This window comes from Chelonia mydas, chromosome 1 (genome assembly GCF_015237465.2).
Source record: "Chelonia mydas isolate rCheMyd1 chromosome 1, rCheMyd1.pri.v2, whole genome shotgun sequence".
In the NCBI taxonomy this organism is placed as follows: domain Eukaryota; kingdom Metazoa; phylum Chordata; order Testudines; family Cheloniidae; genus Chelonia; species Chelonia mydas.
Genome location: NC_057849.1, coordinates 255529922 through 255550342, shown reverse-complemented (window position 1 = coordinate 255550342; position 20421 = coordinate 255529922). Strand labels below are relative to the sequence as shown.

The 20421-nt window shown below is 43.9% G+C and overlaps 2 protein-coding genes and 1 long non-coding RNA gene across 21 annotated transcripts in view; 2 read left to right on the top strand and 1 right to left on the bottom strand.

The window, feature by feature from the left end:
* Positions 1-12254, top strand: part of FAM227A (family with sequence similarity 227 member A) — a 43026-nt gene extending 30772 nt beyond the window's left edge. For 3 of the 4 annotated variants that reach the window (XM_043543389.1, XM_043543388.1, XM_043543390.1), the window contains 7 exons: positions 1190-1297; positions 2162-2241; positions 6138-6240; positions 6625-6749; positions 9825-9982; positions 11179-11331; positions 11870-12254. In XM_043543389.1, the coding sequence (XP_043399324.1) occupies positions 1190-1297; positions 2162-2241; positions 6138-6240; positions 6625-6749; positions 9825-9982; positions 11179-11331; positions 11870-11975 (833 nt within the window). In that variant the 3' untranslated portion in view covers positions 11976-12254. Of the gene's footprint in view, positions 1-1189; positions 1298-2161; positions 2242-6137; positions 6241-6624; positions 6750-9824; positions 9983-11175; positions 11332-11869 lie in introns of all 4 variants that reach the window. The other variant, XM_043543387.1, reaches the window with a different exon arrangement.
* Positions 12255-13557: 1303 nt separating this feature from the next.
* On the bottom strand, positions 13558-16006 carry LOC122465149. Its single transcript, XR_006289760.1, has 2 exons — positions 15869-16006; positions 13558-14880 (listed from the first exon to the last, which is right to left on the bottom strand). It is a non-coding gene; the product is annotated as an uncharacterized LOC122465149 (long non-coding RNA).
* Positions 15426-20421, top strand: part of DMC1 (DNA meiotic recombinase 1) — a 36058-nt gene continuing 31062 nt past the window's right edge. For 3 of the 16 annotated variants that reach the window (XM_037881689.2, XM_037881704.2, XM_037881605.2), the window contains exons 1-4: positions 15722-15921; positions 18241-18331; positions 18897-18941; positions 20031-20177. In XM_037881689.2, the coding sequence (XP_037737617.1) occupies positions 18275-18331; positions 18897-18941; positions 20031-20177 (249 nt within the window). In that variant the 5' untranslated portion in view covers positions 15722-15921; positions 18241-18274. Of the gene's footprint in view, positions 15545-15676; positions 15922-15954; positions 16136-16516; positions 16578-17286; positions 17439-18240; positions 18332-18896; positions 18942-20030; positions 20178-20421 lie in introns of those variants that run through there. The other 13 variants (XM_043543418.1, XM_037881654.2, XM_037881625.2 and 10 more) reach the window with 12 other exon arrangements.

Below are 20421 nucleotides of genomic sequence, written 5' to 3'. Positions count from 1 at the left end.
GCCCCTCTATCATGAGGGAAAAGTGGTCAGGCAGAATGGTACTGTGATCCTGTGCGCCATGTCACCATGCCCAGAGTGGGGAGCTGGGCCCAGCCCACTGGGACAGGAGCAGTCACTGTGGGGTGAGCTCGCTCTTCAGACTTCCCCGCTCTCCCACCGGGGCTTCCCCTTAGTGGTAATTGTTTTGGAAGAGTGTGGTTTTGGATTTTGCCCTGGATCCCCCAAAATCTCTGTGTGGCCCTGATGACAAAAACTCTATAACCTGGTAATTAAAGCCCTTCTTGGGAGGTATGAGATGTGGATTCATATCTTCTCTCTGCCTGATTCAGAGGAGGGATTTGAATCCATATCTCCTAGTTGCTGGCCTGGAAAAAGTTTTTCTCTGTCAAAACTGAGTCAAATTCATGAATAGTTTCAGGTTGACCAAAACTTCATTTTTTGGTGAATAAACTGTTAATCTAAAAAATTTCACCCAGCTCTAAATATGGGACCCTGGCACACAATTTCCTGATCTCTGGGAGAAATTCCTGGTCATCCTTTGTCCATCATCTTGCTCACCTTGGTGGCCTGCAGCAAACATAAAATCAATTCCTGGGAGTCAGGCGTTCTGGGTGGGATGTTTTCTTCCTGGAGTTCATCCCTCTTTGATAGACAGGAGATAAAAGTCCAGTGGACATTTTCAGCCTCTGAAGCAATGAATATTCCCTGCAAACTGGGTTTTCACTTTGCTCTTACCACCCCCTCCTTCCTCAGTTTATCACACTTCTATATGTCTCTTCATTCTGCTCTCTGTCTCATTCTCAGCTTCGTTATCACTCTCTCTTTCTGTTACTTTGATTGTCTCTTATATTCTCCTCTCAAGTGAAATAATAATTTTAATATTAGTCTTAATCATAGTATGAACATAGGATTGGGAGCAAGCAACTCCTGAATTCTATGCCCAGTCCCGGGGCAGATTTCCTCTCATGTCTTGGTCAATTACCAGTTTTCTGCCTTGGCATCTCCATCCGTATAATGTGGATGATAGAGCATCTTCTGGGGCATTGTGAGGTTTAGTTAATGTTAGTTGCAACTCTGAAGATGAAAAGTGCCAAACTGTATTCTCTCTTTCTGTTACTACTTCTTTTGCTATTTCTCTCTTCTTCATTTCCAGTCTCTCTCACTATTTCTCATTTACCCTCCCCCTTAGGGACACTGCCTGTCCCAGGGAGCTACAGTAGCTGGGACTACTCCCACCTGGAACCAGAGAGATTTAGGAGGGAAGACTTGCTGTCAACAAAGGGAAAGCAGAGGACAGGTAAGAGCACTGACGATAGCTTCACCCCATGTTTCTGCTGAGCTAAACAGGGGCTTGGTGTCCAAACCAAGCATCCACTGTTCCATACAAGATGCCTTGTCTTTGCAGGACCAACAAACACCTGTGCTGTGGAGCTAGAAAAATGGCACAGCATGAGTCAGATGCCTGGCTTCATGCTGATATATTGTATCTGAATGATGTATTCGTGAGCTGCCCTTTTGTCAGAGAGAACTGATAAATACTCATTTGCAAACAGAGCATCCTGGCTAAAGAACTTTTGAATGATTGGCGATGACCTGTCCTAAGCAGGGATAAGTGCTCTTTGCCAGCATGCAGATTTGCATTCAATTCTCTGTTTGTCTCTTATTCTCTATTTCATCAGGCAACGGGAGAGCTGCAGGGACCAGGCTTGGTTCTATAGGAGTAATACTCTGCACTGCCGTGGGGGAGACCTGGCTTCGTTCCCTGTCCTAGGTTCTCATTCCTCTCTGGGTCAGCAAGGGATGCAAGTGCTGGAGGGAAGCAGGGAGCACATTATGTTACTCATCAGTACCCACTCTGGCCAGCTTAGAAGTGGTTTTGACAGATCCCAAAGGGGATCCCATCCAAGGTCATGACGTGTGATTGCAACAAGGGTGGTGCATTTAATAGGGATGGAGGAAAATATTCATCATTCGATAAGGAACACAAAGGACCTTAACAAATACAGACTGTAAATACAGGGACAGAACCAAGGTCTCATTCAGTGACTGCATTGAGTCGCAAGTAAACAGAGTTTTGTAGAGAGTGTGCTCTTGAGCGGGACTTGGTCCTAGGTCACAGATTTTAAAATGATGAGCAATATGTATCACTGTTTTTTCCCAGAATCCTCTGTCCCCTTTGCTTCCTCAAAGGCTTCTGGCAACCCAGAAAAGACTCCTCAGCCATCCATTCAACCATACAAGGTAAAGAGCATCTTGTTCATGAAGACATGCAACAAGGCAAGGGAGGATGTCATAGAAACAGAGACATTTGAGACTGAAATGATCCATTTCACATCTCTTCATCTTTCCCCTTTCTCCTGCTAGTGCAGATTTGTTCCCTGTTCTTTTGTCCAATTGGCTGTTAAATGACTTGGGAGAAGGGACTTTCCCCTCACCATTTGGAAAGGTTTCCTAACAGCCATCTGTTTTTTTATCTTTGCTCATCTTCGTCCCATTACTCTGAGTTATGTTTTCTGTAAACACTTTGTACAATTCCTCTGCTATCTTTGGATTTACACTCAGAGGGAATCCTTTACTAGCTAGCCTTAGACCTTGATAATCATTACCCATAGTCTTATTCCCTGAGCCAAGGAAGAATCTTCCCAAGAAACAAAGAAGTCAGAGAGGCAGGGCAGACATACAGGCATGTTTGGTTTAGACGCCTGTTTCAAGTGCTTGAATATTACTAAGATTCACAAAATCTGAATACAGTAGAATTCCTATTTTACGAAATACTTGGGGATTGAGGAGTTCATAAAATTGAATATCTCAAAATTACAGTAGGTATGGTGAATAAGTTGCAGTATGGTGTACCACATTCCTTTCCTCTTCTTCAAACTACTGCAAAGCAATTTCCAATGCACTGAAAGAATTGGAACACGAAGGGATGTTAACTTATTCTTTACTGACATCACTTTTGTTTAAATGATTTCTTTTCCTGTCAGAAAAAATGGTTTATATAACTGATTGTTCATAAGACTAGTGTTCATAAAATTGAGGTTCTACTGTATTACAGGTGAAAGTGTACCATGATTAGAAACTCATATTGAAACAGCAAGGGAGCTCTTCAATGAAAAGATGTAGTGCAAGTGAAATGTGAGCACTCCATCTATAACTGTGAATTTGAGTGTCTGGTTAAATGATAAGATAGATATTGTTTTTGCATTGCTGCATTGCAGCAAATAACTTTTCTTGATGCTTAAAAGTGTTTTTAAAATGTTTTAAATAGCCACAATGGTAGGCACTGACCCAAGTGATATGGTTGTACTCATCTCAAAAGTAGAAAGAGACCGAAGTCAGTGTGCTGCAGATTTAATTTTGTTACACAAAAAGGGAGATGAAGCAGCGTGAATTATTTTTATGGATAAACATACAATCACTTCTCACTATTTATTTGTTAATTCACTAATAATCTAGCACATTGCTTGTGTTCCAAGTTTAACCAGCTAGCAACAGTAACTTATTATTTATGGATTTTATGGCGTGTCAGCATGCTCTGTCTTCCTCTGTTTTGTACAAGGCCTTATCTTCTAAGTTAGAACATATGAGAATTCTACATGCAAAGAAAGTGCAAGATCAAGTTCATAAAACACAAGGATCAAGATTTTCAAAATTAAGAGCCTATAGCTAGTCTCCTAAATCCATATTTAAGTACCTAAATAAATCGTCAGATTTCAAAAGCGCTGCATACCTAGCATGTCCTTTGGTATTAATGGGAACTGTTAAGTGCTCTGATTTTGAAACTCTCGCTCCTTATTTTTGAGTCTAAGGTAAGGCTCCTGTTTTTGAAAGTCTTGGGCCAAGTGACCAGATGATGGACGGATGTAAAAGCAGTAATGTCTGTACTTAGATAAAAGGTGACCAGTATCTTAGAAATGCTATAGATAAAACAGTTATCTTAGATTAGATATCAGAGTAGGTATCTTTTTGTTGCTTATAAATACATTTCTTTCTTTGATAGATTAAGGAATATAGGACATAGGACTGGAAGAGACATCCTGGGTCATCGAGTCCAGTCTTCTGTTATTGTGGCACTCCTGTCATATAATCCCATTCATAAACTTGCCAAGCTCCATTTTAAAATTAGTTAGTTTGTTATCGGGAGGCTGTTCCATATCCTCAGTCCTCTGAGAGTTAGAAACCTTCTAATTTCCAGCCTAAGGTTAACACTGATTTCCTGCGCATATTAACACGGATGAGCTTTGCGGAATAGCAGTGTTTTAGGAGGGAGGAAAAGGTGGTCATTTGGTGCACAAGAAGCAGGAAAGCTGTAGTGCTGCAGCATTGACACTACTTACACTGGTGGGAGGGGTTCTCCTGTCACTGTAGTTAATCCATCTGCCCAAGAAGCGGTAGCTAGGTTGACAGAATAATTCTTAATTTGACCTAGCACTGTCTACACTGGGGGTTACATCGGTTTAACTATATCTCTCAGGAGTGTGGATATTTCATAGAAGATGAAGACAAGAGTGGAGAAAAAAGTACAAAAGAGGTATTGAGAAGCATGGCATGGAAAGAGCACAGGCAGTGGGAGGCCGGTATTAAGTGAGATGTGGGCAGGGGCTGAATTTTGCAGAACTCTTGAATGAAAGGTTGAGAAAACTGAACTTGATATAGAAGTCAGTGATTGTGAAGAGCTTCAAAGTGGGGAGTGACATGATTGGAGCAGCATATTTTGCTCATGTACAGTGGGAGTAAATTAGGTTCCAGCTGACCTTTACTGTATTGTAAAGGATATGTGCTGGGGAGAGAGGGAGGAGGGAATGGATGATCAGTATTGAGGTCTGCCTGTTCCTTAGTAAATGGTGTTAGAAAAATAAGCACAATTAGGAGAAAAACAGATTTTTGTCTTTGAAATCCACCATATGGGATATACTAACCAAACATTTCCTTAGGGAAGAATACACTTCCCTTCCTCCCCCACCCCCAACAAAGGCTTTTATTCCCTTCTATAAAACATGTACATGGGGGCTGGGTCTTGCTCATCTCTATAATTTTTTATTGAGAGTGTCTGCTTTCAAATGTTTGTAGACAGTTATATCAAACCCCCTCCATCTCCCTAGATCAAGCTGAATATAGCCGACTGTATTTTGTTCTTTTAATATAAGTAAAGCAGTCCTTCCAGTCCCCAGATCACCTTTATTGTTCTTTGGATCAATTTGTGAGCTGGAAGAAGCTTTGTGTACATCATGATATCCATTTTATCCAAGTGGGTTGCATATTCACAGATCTAGTCTGACCTCTTGTGTAACACAGGCCACAGAACTTCCCCCAAATAATTCCGAGAGCAGATCTTTTAAGAAAAATGTCCAACCTTGATTTAAAAACGGCCAGTGATGGAGAATCCACCACGGCTCTTGGTAAATTGTTCCAGTGGTTAATTACTCTCACTGTTAAAAATTTATGCCTTATTGTCAGTCTGAATTTGTCTAGCCCAAGCAGGACCTATTGGTCGCAGCCCAGCCTAGGTCTTGCCTCTGGAGAAAAAGTATTTCCCTCACCCATACTGCTCTGTTGCTGGAGGGTGGCAAAGGGATATCATGATTCATGGAGGAGCTATGAGGTGAAGGGATTTCTAGAGATTCACTAAGTTACAAAACCCAGTCACCTCTAGATGTATGCTGTAGATCTCCAGGCCAGAAGGATGGAAGCTGGGAAAGAATGCTAGTTTGTTGCTCTTGAGCAAACTTGAATTGACAGCCTTTGAAGGAAGCCATTTCCAGACATTCTGCAGCCAGAGCCAGATGGCTTCAGAAGGCTGGAGCATTTTAGGAAGTGTTCCTATCAGTCACTTTTCATTACACAGAGAATTCAGCAGCTGTCTTAGCTATCTACCAACCCACATAGTTACATTCTACCAACCTAAAATTTTTCCTGTAGTTTCAATTTAAGAGGTTATTTTTTATTTCCTTTCGTATGACTCTACTATGTAGCGTTGCTGATAGAGACAGTATTTCTCTTCAAAGGCAGTTATGTATCAGTGGGGGGGCAAACAACATTTTTCAGGGGGATAGAGACTATTAAAGCACTAATCCTATCAACATGATGTATGAGTCCATTAAACTTTTTTCCTTCCTTTCCTTCTTTCTTGGTCCCAGAAACGCATGTCTTTGGGCCAAACTGTCAACAAGCACCAACCTGATCAAACAAGCCTGGACCTCGGCTCCAAGGAAGTTGTACATGCATCTATGTCCTTGAAAGGTAAAGGATTGGGAAGAAAGATGAAATCTTCTTTGATTTATTCAGACTTTCTAAGGACTAGCTGTTTCATGCTCCCCTTGCAATGTAACAGGTGTGTGTTCCCTATATGACAAGTAGGAGTGGGTTTGTTCACCCCACTGATTTCTACTGATCAGAATATATCAGAGCTGCTTGTACGTGTGTGAGCTTTCTTTCTGTAGTTGAATTAGTGCCATTGCTTCTTTTGGGATGGATTTATGGTGTGTATGTGTGTATCACTGCCTCCTACTACTTCTACTGAATCAGTCACATCTTTATTCCTCTACTATATTGATTTAAGAGAAGTATGATAACAACTGAATGGTGAGGAGATATCTTACAGCTGATGTTTCTTTCTTGCCCCAGGCATCAACCCTCATACCATGCCACATGATCTGCAGCCTGAAAAGGATGACCTGAAAAGTGCTTGGAAGCAGCCCCAACACACATTTGAAACAAGGCGGCTAAAGATCGCCCCACTCCATAGAGAGGTAATGCTGTGCGTCGAGACGGGATGGGAGAAGTTGTGACAGACTGAGTAAGCGTTTCCTCTCCTCTGGTATGGCAGACATCTACTGGTGCCTGTCCCATGCTGTTAACACCAAAATATCCTCGGAACTCCAGAAAGGAATCCTTACCAGCTGCCCCACGTACTTGATTTTAGTACAGCTTTTGACACAGTTCCACTTGACAGTCTCATAAGCAAACTAGGGAAATACGATCCTGATGAAATTACTGCAAGGTGGGTGCGCAACTGGTTGAAAGATTTTACTCAAAGAGTAGTTATCAATGGTTCACTGTCAAAGTGGGAGGATTTCAGAGTAGCAGCTGTGTTAGTCTGTATTCGCAAAAAGAAAAGGAGTACTAGTGGCACCTTAGAGACTAACCAATTTATTTGAACATAAACTTTTGTGAGCTACAGCTCATTTCATCGGATGCAGTCAGTGGAAAATGGGAGGAGGCATCTAGTGGGGTCACACGGGTCAGTCCTGGATCTGGTACTATTTAATATTTTCATGAATGACTTGGATAATGAAGTGAAGAGTATGCTTATAAAATTTGCAGATGACACCAAGATGGGTGAAGTTGCAAGCATTTTGGAGGACAGGATTACAATTCAAAATGTCCTTGACAAATTGGAGAACTGGTCTGAAATCAACAAGGTGAAATTCAATAAAAACAAGTACTACACTTAGGAAGGAAAAATCAAAATCCCATCCATAAAATGGGGATTAATCGGCTAGGCGGCAGTACTGCTGAAAAGGATTTGGGGATCACAGTGGATCACAAATTGAATATGAGTCAGCAATCTGATGCAGTTGCAAAAAAGGCTAGTATTCCCAGGTGTATTAACAGGAGTGTTGTATATAAGACACGAGAGTTAATGGTCTCACGCTACTCAGCATTAGTGAGGCCTCAACAGGAGTACTGTGTCCATTTCTGGGCACCATGCTTTAGGAAAGATGTGGACAGTTGGACAGAGTCCAGAGGAGAGCAACAAAAATCATAACAGGTTTAGAAAACCTGACCTGGGGGAAAGGTTAAAAAAAATTACTGGGCATGTTTAGTCTTGAGAAAAGGAGACTGAGGAGGGACCCGATAACAGTCTTCCAATATGTCAAGGGCTGTTACAAAAAGGCCGGTGACTATTTGTTCCCCATGTCCACTGAAGGAAGAACATGAAGTAATAGGCTTAATCTGCAGCAAGGGAGATTTAGTTTTGATATTAGGAAAAGCTTTCTAACTAGAAGGATAGTTAAGCTCTGGAACAGGTTTCGAAGGGAGGTTACAATCTCCATCACTGGAGATTTTTAAGAATAGGCTGGACACACACCTTTAGCACTGGTCTAGGTTTACTTGGTCCTGCCTTAGTGTAGAGGGCTGGGCTTGATGACTTCTTGAGGTCACGTGCAGCCCTATATTTCTATGATTCTATGGTTGTCATGGTGGATTTGCCCTAGCTAATACAGACAAATACTTGCTTTCCCAGTGCACATCCACATACCCTCCCTCTACAGCCTGTGTAAGTCCCTCATTAAAGTCCTCAGTCTTCTGCCACAGAAGACTGTATGGGAAGCCCTTATTCCCTCCTTCAACTCCCTCCCCTGGGAGCATGTACTATTACAGAGCTTAAATAAATTCCCAACACATTTGAATTATTTGAGAGCACTTCTCCTCTACTATAGCACTCTGGGTTTATTTTCATTTTCTTGTTCAGGTCAAGATAATACTGAAGTCAGTGGTTGTGGATTCTCCCACAACCAGCTTCCCTTACCACTTTCCCTTTGATGCTTTTAATCTTTCTCACACCCAGTCTAACAACAGATGGTTGGATTCACAGTTCTTCCATTCCTAACACAGCAACCCTTCACAGCCAGTTTGCCATTGCTGCAGTAGCACTGTGATGGCTGGGAATCAGAATGTACTTATATAGTGAAGTGTTCAATTAGAACCACCTCCCAGTAGTGCCCATAATATTTAATACAAGTACATAGCCCATATTCATAACTTCACATACAAAAATGATACACACATACAGACAGTATAATCATAACCAGCAAATTACAACCTTTTCATAGACACCTTACTTGACCTTTTTTGTACAAGATTTGGTGCAACTATACGAGCTTGGTTGCAACAATGATCTATATGGTCACAGTTCATGTCAATAATGTCATAGGGGGTGGGAAAAATGAGGGAGGGAGTGAGGGGAAGAGACAGTGGAGAAGGAAGGGGGTGGTATAGGGCAGGGGGAGGTGAATGTGGGAGTGAGGGGAGGGGGATGGAGAAGAAAAGGGAATGGGGAACTGTGGGGGGAAGTGGGAGCCTGGCATGCAGTTTCCCCTCAGCAGCAGCTGGGGCTCCCCCATTAAGCAGGCCCATCGACTCCTCACCCTGAGAAGCCCTACCCTTCTACACCTGGACCCCTCTGATGAGCCCCCCACATCCAGACCCCCAACCCACTGATCCCCAACCAGCTGCACCTGGATCCCCACCCCATCAAGCCCCACTCCCAGGCCCCTCCCCCCCGCCCCGAGCCCCAACCACCTTCACATGGATCCCTTCCAGAGTCCCATTGCCCTGCACCCGGAACCCCCAATGAGCCCCTGTGCATCCAGATCTCCCACTGAGCTGCCCACACCCAGATTGCCCCACATAGAAACCTCTCACCCCACACCTGGATCCTCCCACAATAAGCCCCTCCACACGTGGATCCTGCTGGGCTAAACCTGCCCAACCACGCCTGGTGCACCTGGTACAGAGGGGCAGGGCCCCAGGGTGTTTCTGGGGCAGGCCCAGCCCTTGCACTGTGTCAGGGTCAGATGCAGCCTCACTGCCGAGTCCCTATACTGGAGGAGGTGGCGGCTTCAGGGTGATCTCCCACCTCAGTGTAGTCAGGTGCCTATATGGACAGGTTTCACTGCATTTCCAATGGCTATATATTTGGGGATTATTTTATCTTTCACTCAGAATATGAATCATTAGGGATATTACATGCCTTATTCTTTGGACTTCGTTTTGATATAATTAATAGCCTCTTTTCCTTTGTTTCTTCCCCTCTCCAGTCACACCCAGCTTGTCAGGGCCCTGACTTCACTTGGCATCTCTTTAACATCAATGGACACAGCCCACTAATTCAGCACTTCCTCCGGAGCTATAATGTTGAACCACAGTCTGGACAAGACATCTTGATTCACAGGAGGGAGATCTGCAAGCCTATACCATATCCTTATGATCAACTCAGAGAAATCAGAGATGGAAAAATCTTGTTAGGTTACGTTCTATCCATTCCCCACGAGTGCAGAATTATTCCTGACAGCATATTATTGAATTTTTTCTGGGTTCAATAGTAAATATCTCAAGCTTTAGGGCTTTCCCTCCTTCCATTGAGAAACTATTCCACAAGCTAACAAACCTCATACTTTGTGTTTCCTGAAAGCCAGCCTGAATTAATCACCACTCATTTTCATCCAACTACTTCTAGTTCTATCTTCTGACCACCTAACACAATTGTCTCCCTCTTTATGTTTGTACCCTTCATATTATTGTAAATGAGTGACATCCCTTTCTTATACCCCTAGACATTGCTTAGCCAAGTTATACATATTTAGTTATTTTAATCTCTCTTCATAAACCAGTCCTAGCCCCTTTATCACGTTTCTAATGCCCTCTTATACGCTTCAGCGAGGAAAACAGAGAAAGGTCAGAGTTTGCTTACTCTCCTTCCCCGGTCGGTGGATTGCTGGCTTAGTCTGTGTGGCTGCAGAACTTTGTTCAGTTGCAGGACCAAACCTGAAGTTGATTATGGCTTCAGACTGCCAGAGACCAGATTGAAAAAGAGGTGATATAAGAACACGTTTATAGATAGGCCAGATAGTGTGGAGCCAATGTATAACCATACTGGTGGTAACCTTCAAGGGGACTGCTTTGCATTGAACAGAGTCAGGCTGACAGGCTCTCAGTAACAGAACAGAAAGGTTAAGAAAACAAATATGGGAGGGAGCACCTGAATAAAAATGGGAGATAAAATGCTGTCTAATTGAAAAAGGCATGGAATAAATTAGATTGGGGTTAAAATGCAAGTTTTTCTACTGGGGAGTTTGAGTGCTTATAAAACTTAAGGGAGCAATGCCAGGAGGGAGGCTCAGCCTTTACCACCCTTGCTCCTTTGATCCTAACAATGAAGATCCCTGCTATACTAATCCTAACCTCTCTGACATAAAGCTCTGCCAGTACGCCCCAATCCTGACCTTAAATGTCCTGTGCTATTCCAGTCCTGAGTCCCCATCCCCTACCTGCTACAGCTCTACCAATTCATCTCAGTCCTAACTTATGCATCCCCTATTGTTCCTCTCATATGTCATTTAGCAAAGAAAAAACAAAGCAGACAATATTTTTTTCTTTTACATTTCAAACTACGGAGTCCACTCCAACCTATGCAGATGTGATCCGACAAGGTTTTAATCATATTCGCCATCTGGATGATGCCTTCAAAACAGTGCACCAGAGACACTGCAGAGAAATGAAGGATTTTGACCAGCACCAGTGGAAGGAGAAGCAAGAATTCCTCAGGTACAAAAATGAGTGTAGTTTCATTCTAGCATATTCTGTGATGATCTGAACCCAACTGATGATTTCCTTGTCTGCTACAGGCGAAACCTGTTAGCTAACATTGATTCCAGAGGAGTTTCAGGGCATGAGGAAATATGGGGATGGCTTTGTGCAGTTAGTTATTCCAGGGGGGTACAGAGATGCAGTGTGGTGTTTTTCTGACATTGCTTTAGGTGGAATCTGTGAGCTAATGTTCATCCAAAGGAGTTTGAGAATATAGTTTGTTTTGGAAGGGTGATCATGAATTTTGGTGAGGTTAACAGGGTGATTAAGAGACTGAGTTTGGAGGGGTTATGGAATGCAGAGCTTTCAATGTTTATGGATTTGGGGATACAAGGGTTAGCTAATGTCAGTTCCAAAGTGGTGAAGAAATCCTCTCCTAAACTTTGTTTGATTGCTCTAGGTGATTTAAGGTTAGAAAAGATTTTTCTTACTACTTGAAAATACCTTTGAACAGTTTATATTGCTTTTCTCGCTCTCTCGCTTCCCCACTCCACAGAAAAGAGAAACAATTGCTGTCAGAGAAAGGAGAGAAGCTGAACCAATTACTGACCCCTCACCTGGATGTACTCTACAGTTCTGACAAGAGTTCAAGTCTGTCATAGAAGTGTCTTCATCCAGAAACAGCACCCTGACAGAATTCATGACTCCCCCAACATAAATGTCCATTCAGATCTTCACATGCATCTTAACAGTATATTTTGGGCAGCCCACCCCAAAGCTTTCTCCACCAATTAGGAACAGACAAACCTGAAAAAATGTGAAGATTCAGTTCACAGAAGTGCTCTGAGTTTAAAAGTTTGACCTCACTGATCTGTAAAACTGGGCTGGAAAAATCTCACAAGATTGCAAGAATGGAAGTAATATATGAGGATAAAAAGTCACTTGAATATGTTTTTAATAGTTTTCATAGTTTGGTTCTTTGGCAAAGATTTGAGTTGTTTTTATCTGAACTGACTTGGTCCCAAGCTGAAAGGCAGAGTAGTTCAGCCTCAGTGCATCCCCTTGCCAACAATATGTAGTAGTGGAGCTGTGCTGGCCAGCTGCAGACCCTCCCAGACAGGAGGAAAGTTGCGGGAAGCTTGCTGTGCTGGTGAAACCTGCAATGAATCCAGCCCTGTATCGCAGTTTTCCATGGTATAAAATAGGAATATTTTATATGCCACACATGGGTGGTGTGAAGCTTAGTTAAGGATTGTATAGCACTTTGAAGATGTGAAGTTTAAGTTCTATGTATCAGCATTATCATCTTAGCAGCACTTTGGGCTGAGTGGTAGCCTTTCCAGCTTGGTCCACTCATCTGCTTCCTGGAAGAGCCTGTCTATAAACAGGAAAAACAGGCCAAGTTTTTTTAAAATAGGAGGCTAAAGCTAGGCCTTGTCTACACAGGAAAATACCAGTTTTACTGGTATAATTTAGCTATTCCAGAATAATTCCCCCACATGGACACACTATTCCAGAATAAGAGTGAGCTATGTGAGTAAAGTAGTTATTTCAGAATAACGTCATTTTTATTCTGGAAGTGTCCATATGGGGAATAGCTTATTCAACAAGAGCTGTGTAGCAAAAGCCTTAGGCTCCTAAGCCCACATTCAGGTACCTAAATACATGGCTTGATTTTCAAAAGTGCTGAGCACCCAGACACTCCCACTGAGGAAGATGATCACAATTTACCTTTCCATGTTTCATTTTCTCACGTGGCAAATATTAGAAATGCCTACATACACTCCTACACCCTTGGGGACTGAGAGTGGTATTTTCAAAAGTACCTTGAAAGTCATTGGGATATGTGCTCTTTCCACTCAGATGGTTTCAAAAATCTCACCACAACTAAAGCCAACAGCTTTGATATACAAGCGTTCCTTTCCTGTTGTCAAGATTCCCTACTCTGGCTTTTCAAGTGCAGAAGGTGGGGGCCCATAAGGATTCTAAAAATTAATACTGGCCCCTCTTAAACTCCCAAGATTACAGCTTCTCTCTGACCTTGGAGGGGTAGATGCTGCTACCACCCAAATGCAAAAAAAAACTCTTTGAACCCAGGAACGCACACTTGGGAATTCTTCCCTGTGGGGTACCCTCAAGCCCTCCGGGAAGAGCTGAGAAAGAAAACAAAGGAGATCAGCTATTGCCACCAGCTAATTAAACAACATATGCACAAACCTCTTAGGACACAAAAACCCAAACCTGTTCTTAAAAAGGGTAAACTTTATTAAAAACAAAAAGAAAGAAAACATCTGGAACTTACGCTATTACTAAATTTAAAAAGAGGAAATATAATAATCAAGCATCAAGAATGGTTTTCTTGAGGTCCAGCTTAATGGTTACAGCAAAACAAAAGCATTTGGGGGTTAGCACAGAGGAGTCCACAAGCCACAAAGAAATAAACCTAATCGCATCTTCCTAGACATTTCCTGATCTACTTACATATATAGGGTTTTCAGTAAGTAGTTTCTAGGTATGATTGATGATTTTTCATACTTGGCTCAAAGCTTTTTACAGCATAGTCCCAGCTCTGGCCCTGCTTTGTCCCCTCTCTCTGGGGAACGACAGACAGACAGACAAAGGGAAAGTTTTTTTCCCCCAATTTTAAAAAGTTCTAGCCCTCCCATTGGCTCCTTTGGTCTGGTGCCTGCTCCCTTCCTTTTACCTATTGGCTTTTTTTAACCCTTTACAGGTAAAGCAAGCAGAGAACAGCTACTAACAGGGATTGTGTAGCTAACTGGCTGGCTGGGTGTTCATAAAAGGGAGGTATCCCCCACTCCCCCTTTCATTTATCACACCTGTAGCAGTAAGGATATATTTTATGGAATTATAGCGAACTAGTATTAACTGCAGTATTGAAACTGAACTTGAACAAGTAATTTCTGTTCACTTATCCAGGCAAGTAAGAATACAATGTTTGTAACTGCTTTGACAGTATGAAGAGGCAGGATAAGCTGATGGATTATGCATGTGACTTCCTCAGACGCTGCCTTTTGTGACCTTAAACAAGTTACTTACATCAACATAGAAGAGGTCTATAATTTTGCATGTCAATTTTTTGCCAGCTAATTTGGTACCATGACCCTTATTTGGAGCTGCATGTGCAAGGCACCTTTGAAAACCAGGTCTAAACATGGCTGTGGTTTGGGGGGAAGTGGTGTTGACCCCACAAACTGCAAGCCTCAGGCAGCTGAAGATGAATTATTAAAATGCTTTGAAGACAAAAAGCAATTTAAATGTACTATGTATGTTACATATAAATATTAGGGCTTTATGCAATTTTTAATATAAATGTATGTGCCAATGCAAGATGTCTGGTCCTTCCACCAGCGAAAGAGCAGCAAGCAGGCTTGTCAAAAGTTCCTGTATGAAAACATAGACCAAGATAATTCCCATTTGAGAATCTGGGAAAGCAGCTGGTTAGGAGGAAGGGTGCAGAAGTGGCCCACTGTCCTGATAGCAATGAGTTTCCTTAAAAGAGGGACACAGTGAGTGAGGTAATCGCTTTTCCTGGACCAACTTCTGTTGCTGAAAGAGAAGACGGGCTTTGGATCAACACCAGAACTGAAGGTTTCAAGAGGAGCGAGTGGGAAAATTGGTCTCTTCTTTCACCCTCAGAAGTTGATCCAACACAAGCTATTACCTTACCCAACTTGTCTCTCACACACCCTGGGACCAACAGGGCCACGCCACCACACTCCTCAAAAGCACATCTTCTTGGGAAGTGACTAGGACATGGCAGGGCTGGTTGTGTCACCCCCGCCGCCGCTGTAGGCCAGACCGGGGCTGTTACACTCGGGTGTCCCTGCGGCGGGCGGGCCAGCAGGGGAGAAATGACCCGGCCCAGGCACGGCCCCGGGCAGCAGCAGTGCACGCAGGCCCCACGGTGCAGAGGGCACTGGGGCAGCGCCTCCCCCCCTGTCGGGACTGAACGGAGCCCTCGGGCTGCCCACGTTCCCCGTCAGCCCCTGGAGCAGCTCGGAGCCGGGAGGCCCCTAGAGCGCCCCCGCGCTGCCAGCGGCCGCAGCGCAGAACCTCAGCCCAGAAGGGATTTGCAGCCCCGCCCGGGCCCCGAGCGCCTCCTCACGCCACTAGGGGGCGCAGCGTCACACACACCCCCGGCTTCGCAGGGGCGGGGCCGCGCCGCGCTGAGGTACGGAGAGAACGTCGCTGACTCGCCCTCCCTTCCATGGTACTGCCTAGCTTCAGAGTCTTCCCCCCAGTCCCGCCCCGCGTGACCGTTCGCGAGTCCGACACTACTATTCCGGGCTGGGGAAGGGGGGGGTCTGACATCTGATACCGGCTCATATCTCGAAACTCTCCCAGGGGCGCTAAATATGGATCGTTCCATTAACGAGTAGAGCCCTGGGGAGAGGATGTACTTTAACGTATGCCCTTATACAGAATAACGTTCTACCGGTTCCCTGCTCCCCAGTGGTAGAGTCCTAACCTCTTCCATCGAGGCGGTACGGTCACATTCTACCTCCGCACACGGCGGAGGGCGTCGGATACCTACCAGTGCGCCTGTGCAAGATGGCTCCGAGTCCGGGTGCGCACGCGCGCGCTCGGGTAACCGCCACCTCCTCTTCGGTTCAGTGCCAGCCCTTGTTAGCGGGAGTTTTGAGGCGGGAAAGGGGAGGCGACTCGAGCTTGTCCCTGGCTCGTCTGCCACGAACGGCGAATAACGGGCGGGGCGGGGCAGGCGCTCTCAGGCGGCGGGGGCTGCGCTTGGGGTGAGCGGGGGATGGGTCCCGCCGGCTGCTGCGGGGCTGAGAGCGGCCAGGTCAGTGGGCGTCGCTTCCAGCCGTCTCTCGCTGCGCCTGGTCAGAGCCTCTCTGCCCCGCACGGAGCAGTAGCGCTACTGTGGCCTCTGCTCGGCTGAGTCCCGGGCTAACTGAACATTAGAGCGGCCTAGCTAGGGGGCTGGGCTCTGTGTCGCCAGAGGGCTTGGCTACGCTTGTAAGTTAGAGCGCATTAAAGCAGCCCCGGGCACCCCAACTCCTGAGGTGTCCAACCTGGCAAGGCACGTAGAGCGCCTGGACTCTGCAGCTGGAGCGCTCCTGGTAATCCACCTCAACGAGCAGCATAAAGCTTGCTACACCCTCCCCCCCACATCCGTGTGGACGAGGTGTTGCATTACTGCGCTCTGATCAGCCTCCAGAAACGTCCCATAATCCCTTGAAGTCAAGTGGCCACTCTTCTCATTGTTTTGAAATCAGCTGCAGGTAAAAGTGCTACCGCAATGCATTGCTCTTTGTGGCGTTGCAAGAGCTGGTAATGTGGCCACGCCAGTGCACTTGTAGCTGACAGTGTAAACACATGGCAGCGTTTTCGCTGCTGCGGTCTCCGAAGGCTGGTTTAACTCCTAGTGCTCCACATCTGCAAGTGTAACCAAGCCCAGGGTCATGCTGTAGTTAGGTCGACCTAACCCCCGCCGTTCTTCTTTCAACCCAGCTACAGCCTCTGGGAGAGGTGGATTAAGTACAGCAATGGAGAAACCCATTCCATCGGTGTAGGAAGCAGCTACATTTCAGCACTGTAGTGGCACAGCTGTAATGTGTAGACATACCCTGAGAAGAAAAGTAGAATTTGCCCCTTTATTTCTTTAACACGTATCTTGGGAGGTATAGAAATAAACATAGCAGGGCAGTAACTCTGGTTAAGGTTGGAGTAATAGGGAAGGATTCACGCTTTTTCCTTCTCAAGGCTCCCCCAACCCCATGCACAGCCCCATGTTCTGTCTCAACCCTTTATCTCCTGTCTCCACGCCCTGTTCCATGTTGTCCCGTGTGCTTGGAACCCTCCTTATCTCAGTGCACCAGACTAACAATAATGCATGTCACACACGTAAAGGCAAAAAATATACTTCAAGGTAAATTCATCCTCTGGGTGCATTTGTGCCTGATTTTTGGAGTTGGTCTGTATAAGTTTTTAGATACAACTCCAACTTGGCTGTGGGGAGAGACACATTACCACAGTAGGAGCAGTGGAAGGCTCCCCAGAGAACAGGGGAGTGTCTACACTGCTACACCTCTTAACAGGGTGTGGCATAGTTTTTCCTACATCCGTTGCTGGCCAGTAGGAAGGTACAGCCTTGGCTCTGCCTACTCTGCCAATTTTGAGTTGCCATTTGCCCAAAGGGGAGCAGTCCCCTTGCCCTTTTGAATGCAAGGAATGCAGGATTATATGCATTTCAGGACAGGGAAGGGAGGATTTATTTTTAAAAAGTACAGAGAGAGGACTGTAACATGTCCTTTACCTTTTATATTAATTTTTCTTCTGTCAGTATCTGAGGGCAAGGAGCTTGTTAATGTTACTTCAGGAAATACTTCACCTCTTGTTATTAATATATTAAAAGAAAATTGATACAGATGACTAAATTTTCATAACTGGCAGGGATTCCATCCATTTGTCTCGAGGAAAGAAATACATTGTGGTGCCATATGGAGGTTTCAGAAATAAGTTATTTGAATATTTTTCTTTAGAAAGTAAGATAAGTCATTCCATTTTATTTTTACTTCCAAAGAACTCCTGTGAAATTACACCAATTTTTTCTTCCTTTATTTCCATTTCCTCTAGTCAGGAAGGCTCTTTGTCACATCAGTCCTCCCTCCCAGAAAGGGAAACCTTGCCTAAGCCAATTTGGGCAGAGTGGGTCTTCTGAGAGCAAAACAAGATTCTCCCTCCTTTATTGGGGAGCTAAGCACCTTTGCCACACATCCATCCCCTGCTGGCACATGCAGTGAAGGACCAAGCTTAGAATCTGAATTTGGATTCTTAAGTGATGACGCATCGATATCCCACTACGCCATTGAACCCCTATTAAGAGTACTTTATAATTACTTTATGTATTTCCACCCTGATGGTGTGTTTGTTTGCCTTTTTTAGTACTGACTGACGCCTTATTGCCTGCTCTTTCACAATGAAAGCCATGGAGGATCAAGTAGTGCAAGAAGAAGTAGGGTATCAGGATGACGAGGTATTTATGGATTGTGAAAAAATATGTTGCAGGGTGGTACATTTGATTACAATCTAAAGCAAAGAAAATCTTGCTTCCCTGCTCCCTGCACACCCTTATCCTTCAAGATCAATTGTTCTTTGTCAACGTCTCAAAACACATACACCCAAATAAATTATGTAGGTTTATTGTTATCGTCAATACATGTTTTACTCTTAGAGTAAAAGAGATCACAAAAAATTGACTTTGAATAAGGGGTCTCCAACCTGAGAAGGTTGAGAAACACTATAGTAGAGGGTCAGAGGGAAGAGTATCATTATATGGCTTCATTAGTAGAGTTTCTCAGCATGATTGGTGGCTGTGTTTCTCCGGATGGTTACACAGTATGAGGACAAGAGGAAATGCTGAAGCCCTTTTGCTTCTTTCTTTGTTGTGCCTATATTTGTAGATAGTAGGACATGTACTATTATGAAAAGCAATCCAGGTCTAAGGATTTAAAACTGACACATGTTAAATTGTCAGTGAAGGTAACAAAGGTGGTGAAAAAAAATGACCAAGATTCTGTCTTTCCTCCTGCCTCATTTAGGAATCCTTGTTTCAGGATATTGACCTGTTGCAGAAACATGGAATTGTAAGTATAAGTAATAGATATTATCTAGACAGTTCTGCATGGGATGTTATTTTAGGAAAGTTACCAAAAACCACTTATCCGTGAGTGGCGGTAGCGACATCAACGGAATAATTCTTCTGTCAACCTAGCTGCATCTACACTGGGCAAGTTTTGTCTTTGATAGTTTACATATTAAGGGCCACATTTTCAAAAGTGCTTACCACCCAGCAGCTCTTGAAAATATGGCCACTTATTTTAGCACCTAAGTGAGAGCAGTTGGATGGTGAGCATTTTTTGAAAATCTGGCCATAGATTACTTTCTGCACTAGCCAATAACTATCTATAATTACTCCAATGTCTTCTCTAGCCCCTACATTATACTGTGAGTGGCTTTGTTATGCTGTTCTCAGAATGCTGGTGAAATGGGGAGCAGTTTTCTTACTAGTTAAAAATTCTTCAGTAAACTCCACCAGTAGGCTTCTCTCAAACTGGAAAAAATAACTCAATGATTTATATTAAGTGAGTGCTTATTATACCCCTTTATGTATAAGACTTTTCTTCTTCATGACTGGCTTTTCTTCATCCATCCTTGTCATCATAATATGCACAAGATAAACCCAAGGAGAAGACAGAAGCTTCTCAATGGAAGCAATTAAGTTATTCATTATTCTCCCTCATGTCATTTGCACACAGCTCCTGTGCATAAATGAGAGACACATTCAAGTTTTTACCCAAAGAAGGGACTTGTCTGGGGGTGACAGTTTGAAGCAGTGTCCTTTAAACCTTCTGCTACTATTTTATCTAAGTAACCCACTACATTGCCTCTGTTCCATTACATTTCCATTGAAGTCATGGCACAACCATTATTCAGAAACACAGCGAATGCATTCCCACCGAGGAGTATCTGTAACATTTGACAACAAGCAAGTGTATTCTTCCCTGGACATATTTAGAACATTCAGAAGCAACAAAGCAGTTATATCTATTTTTTCTTAGTGAAAATAAACATACATGTGAACGTACAATATAAAGGGCTACAAAAGCTTTCTTTACTTTCCAGTCGTAGCATTTCATGAGCTAGTGATCACAGAATGTGAACTTTCTTCACAGAATGTGGCTGATATTAAAAAGCTGAAGTCTGTGGGAATCTGTACTGTCAAAGGGATCCAGATGACAACGAGGCGGGCATTGTGCAATGTGAAAGGGCTTTCAGAGGCCAAAGTGGACAAGATCAAAGAAGCAGCCAACAAACTAATTGTAAGCAAATCACATACCTAGCATTTTCAACTTAGAAGCCCACCCTCCCTCCCCTGCTAAGATACTTTGCAGCATTTTCCACTGCCAGCATTAGAACAATCATGCTTACAAGTGATTGTGCTTATTAGTCTGAAGTCAGAGATACTACTTTATAGTCAATAGCAGCCAGACTGACAGGTGTGATGGCCCTTGACAGGTTCAGCCAGATGAGAGGTCAATGAGGAGAAATGGATCTTGGCTGAGG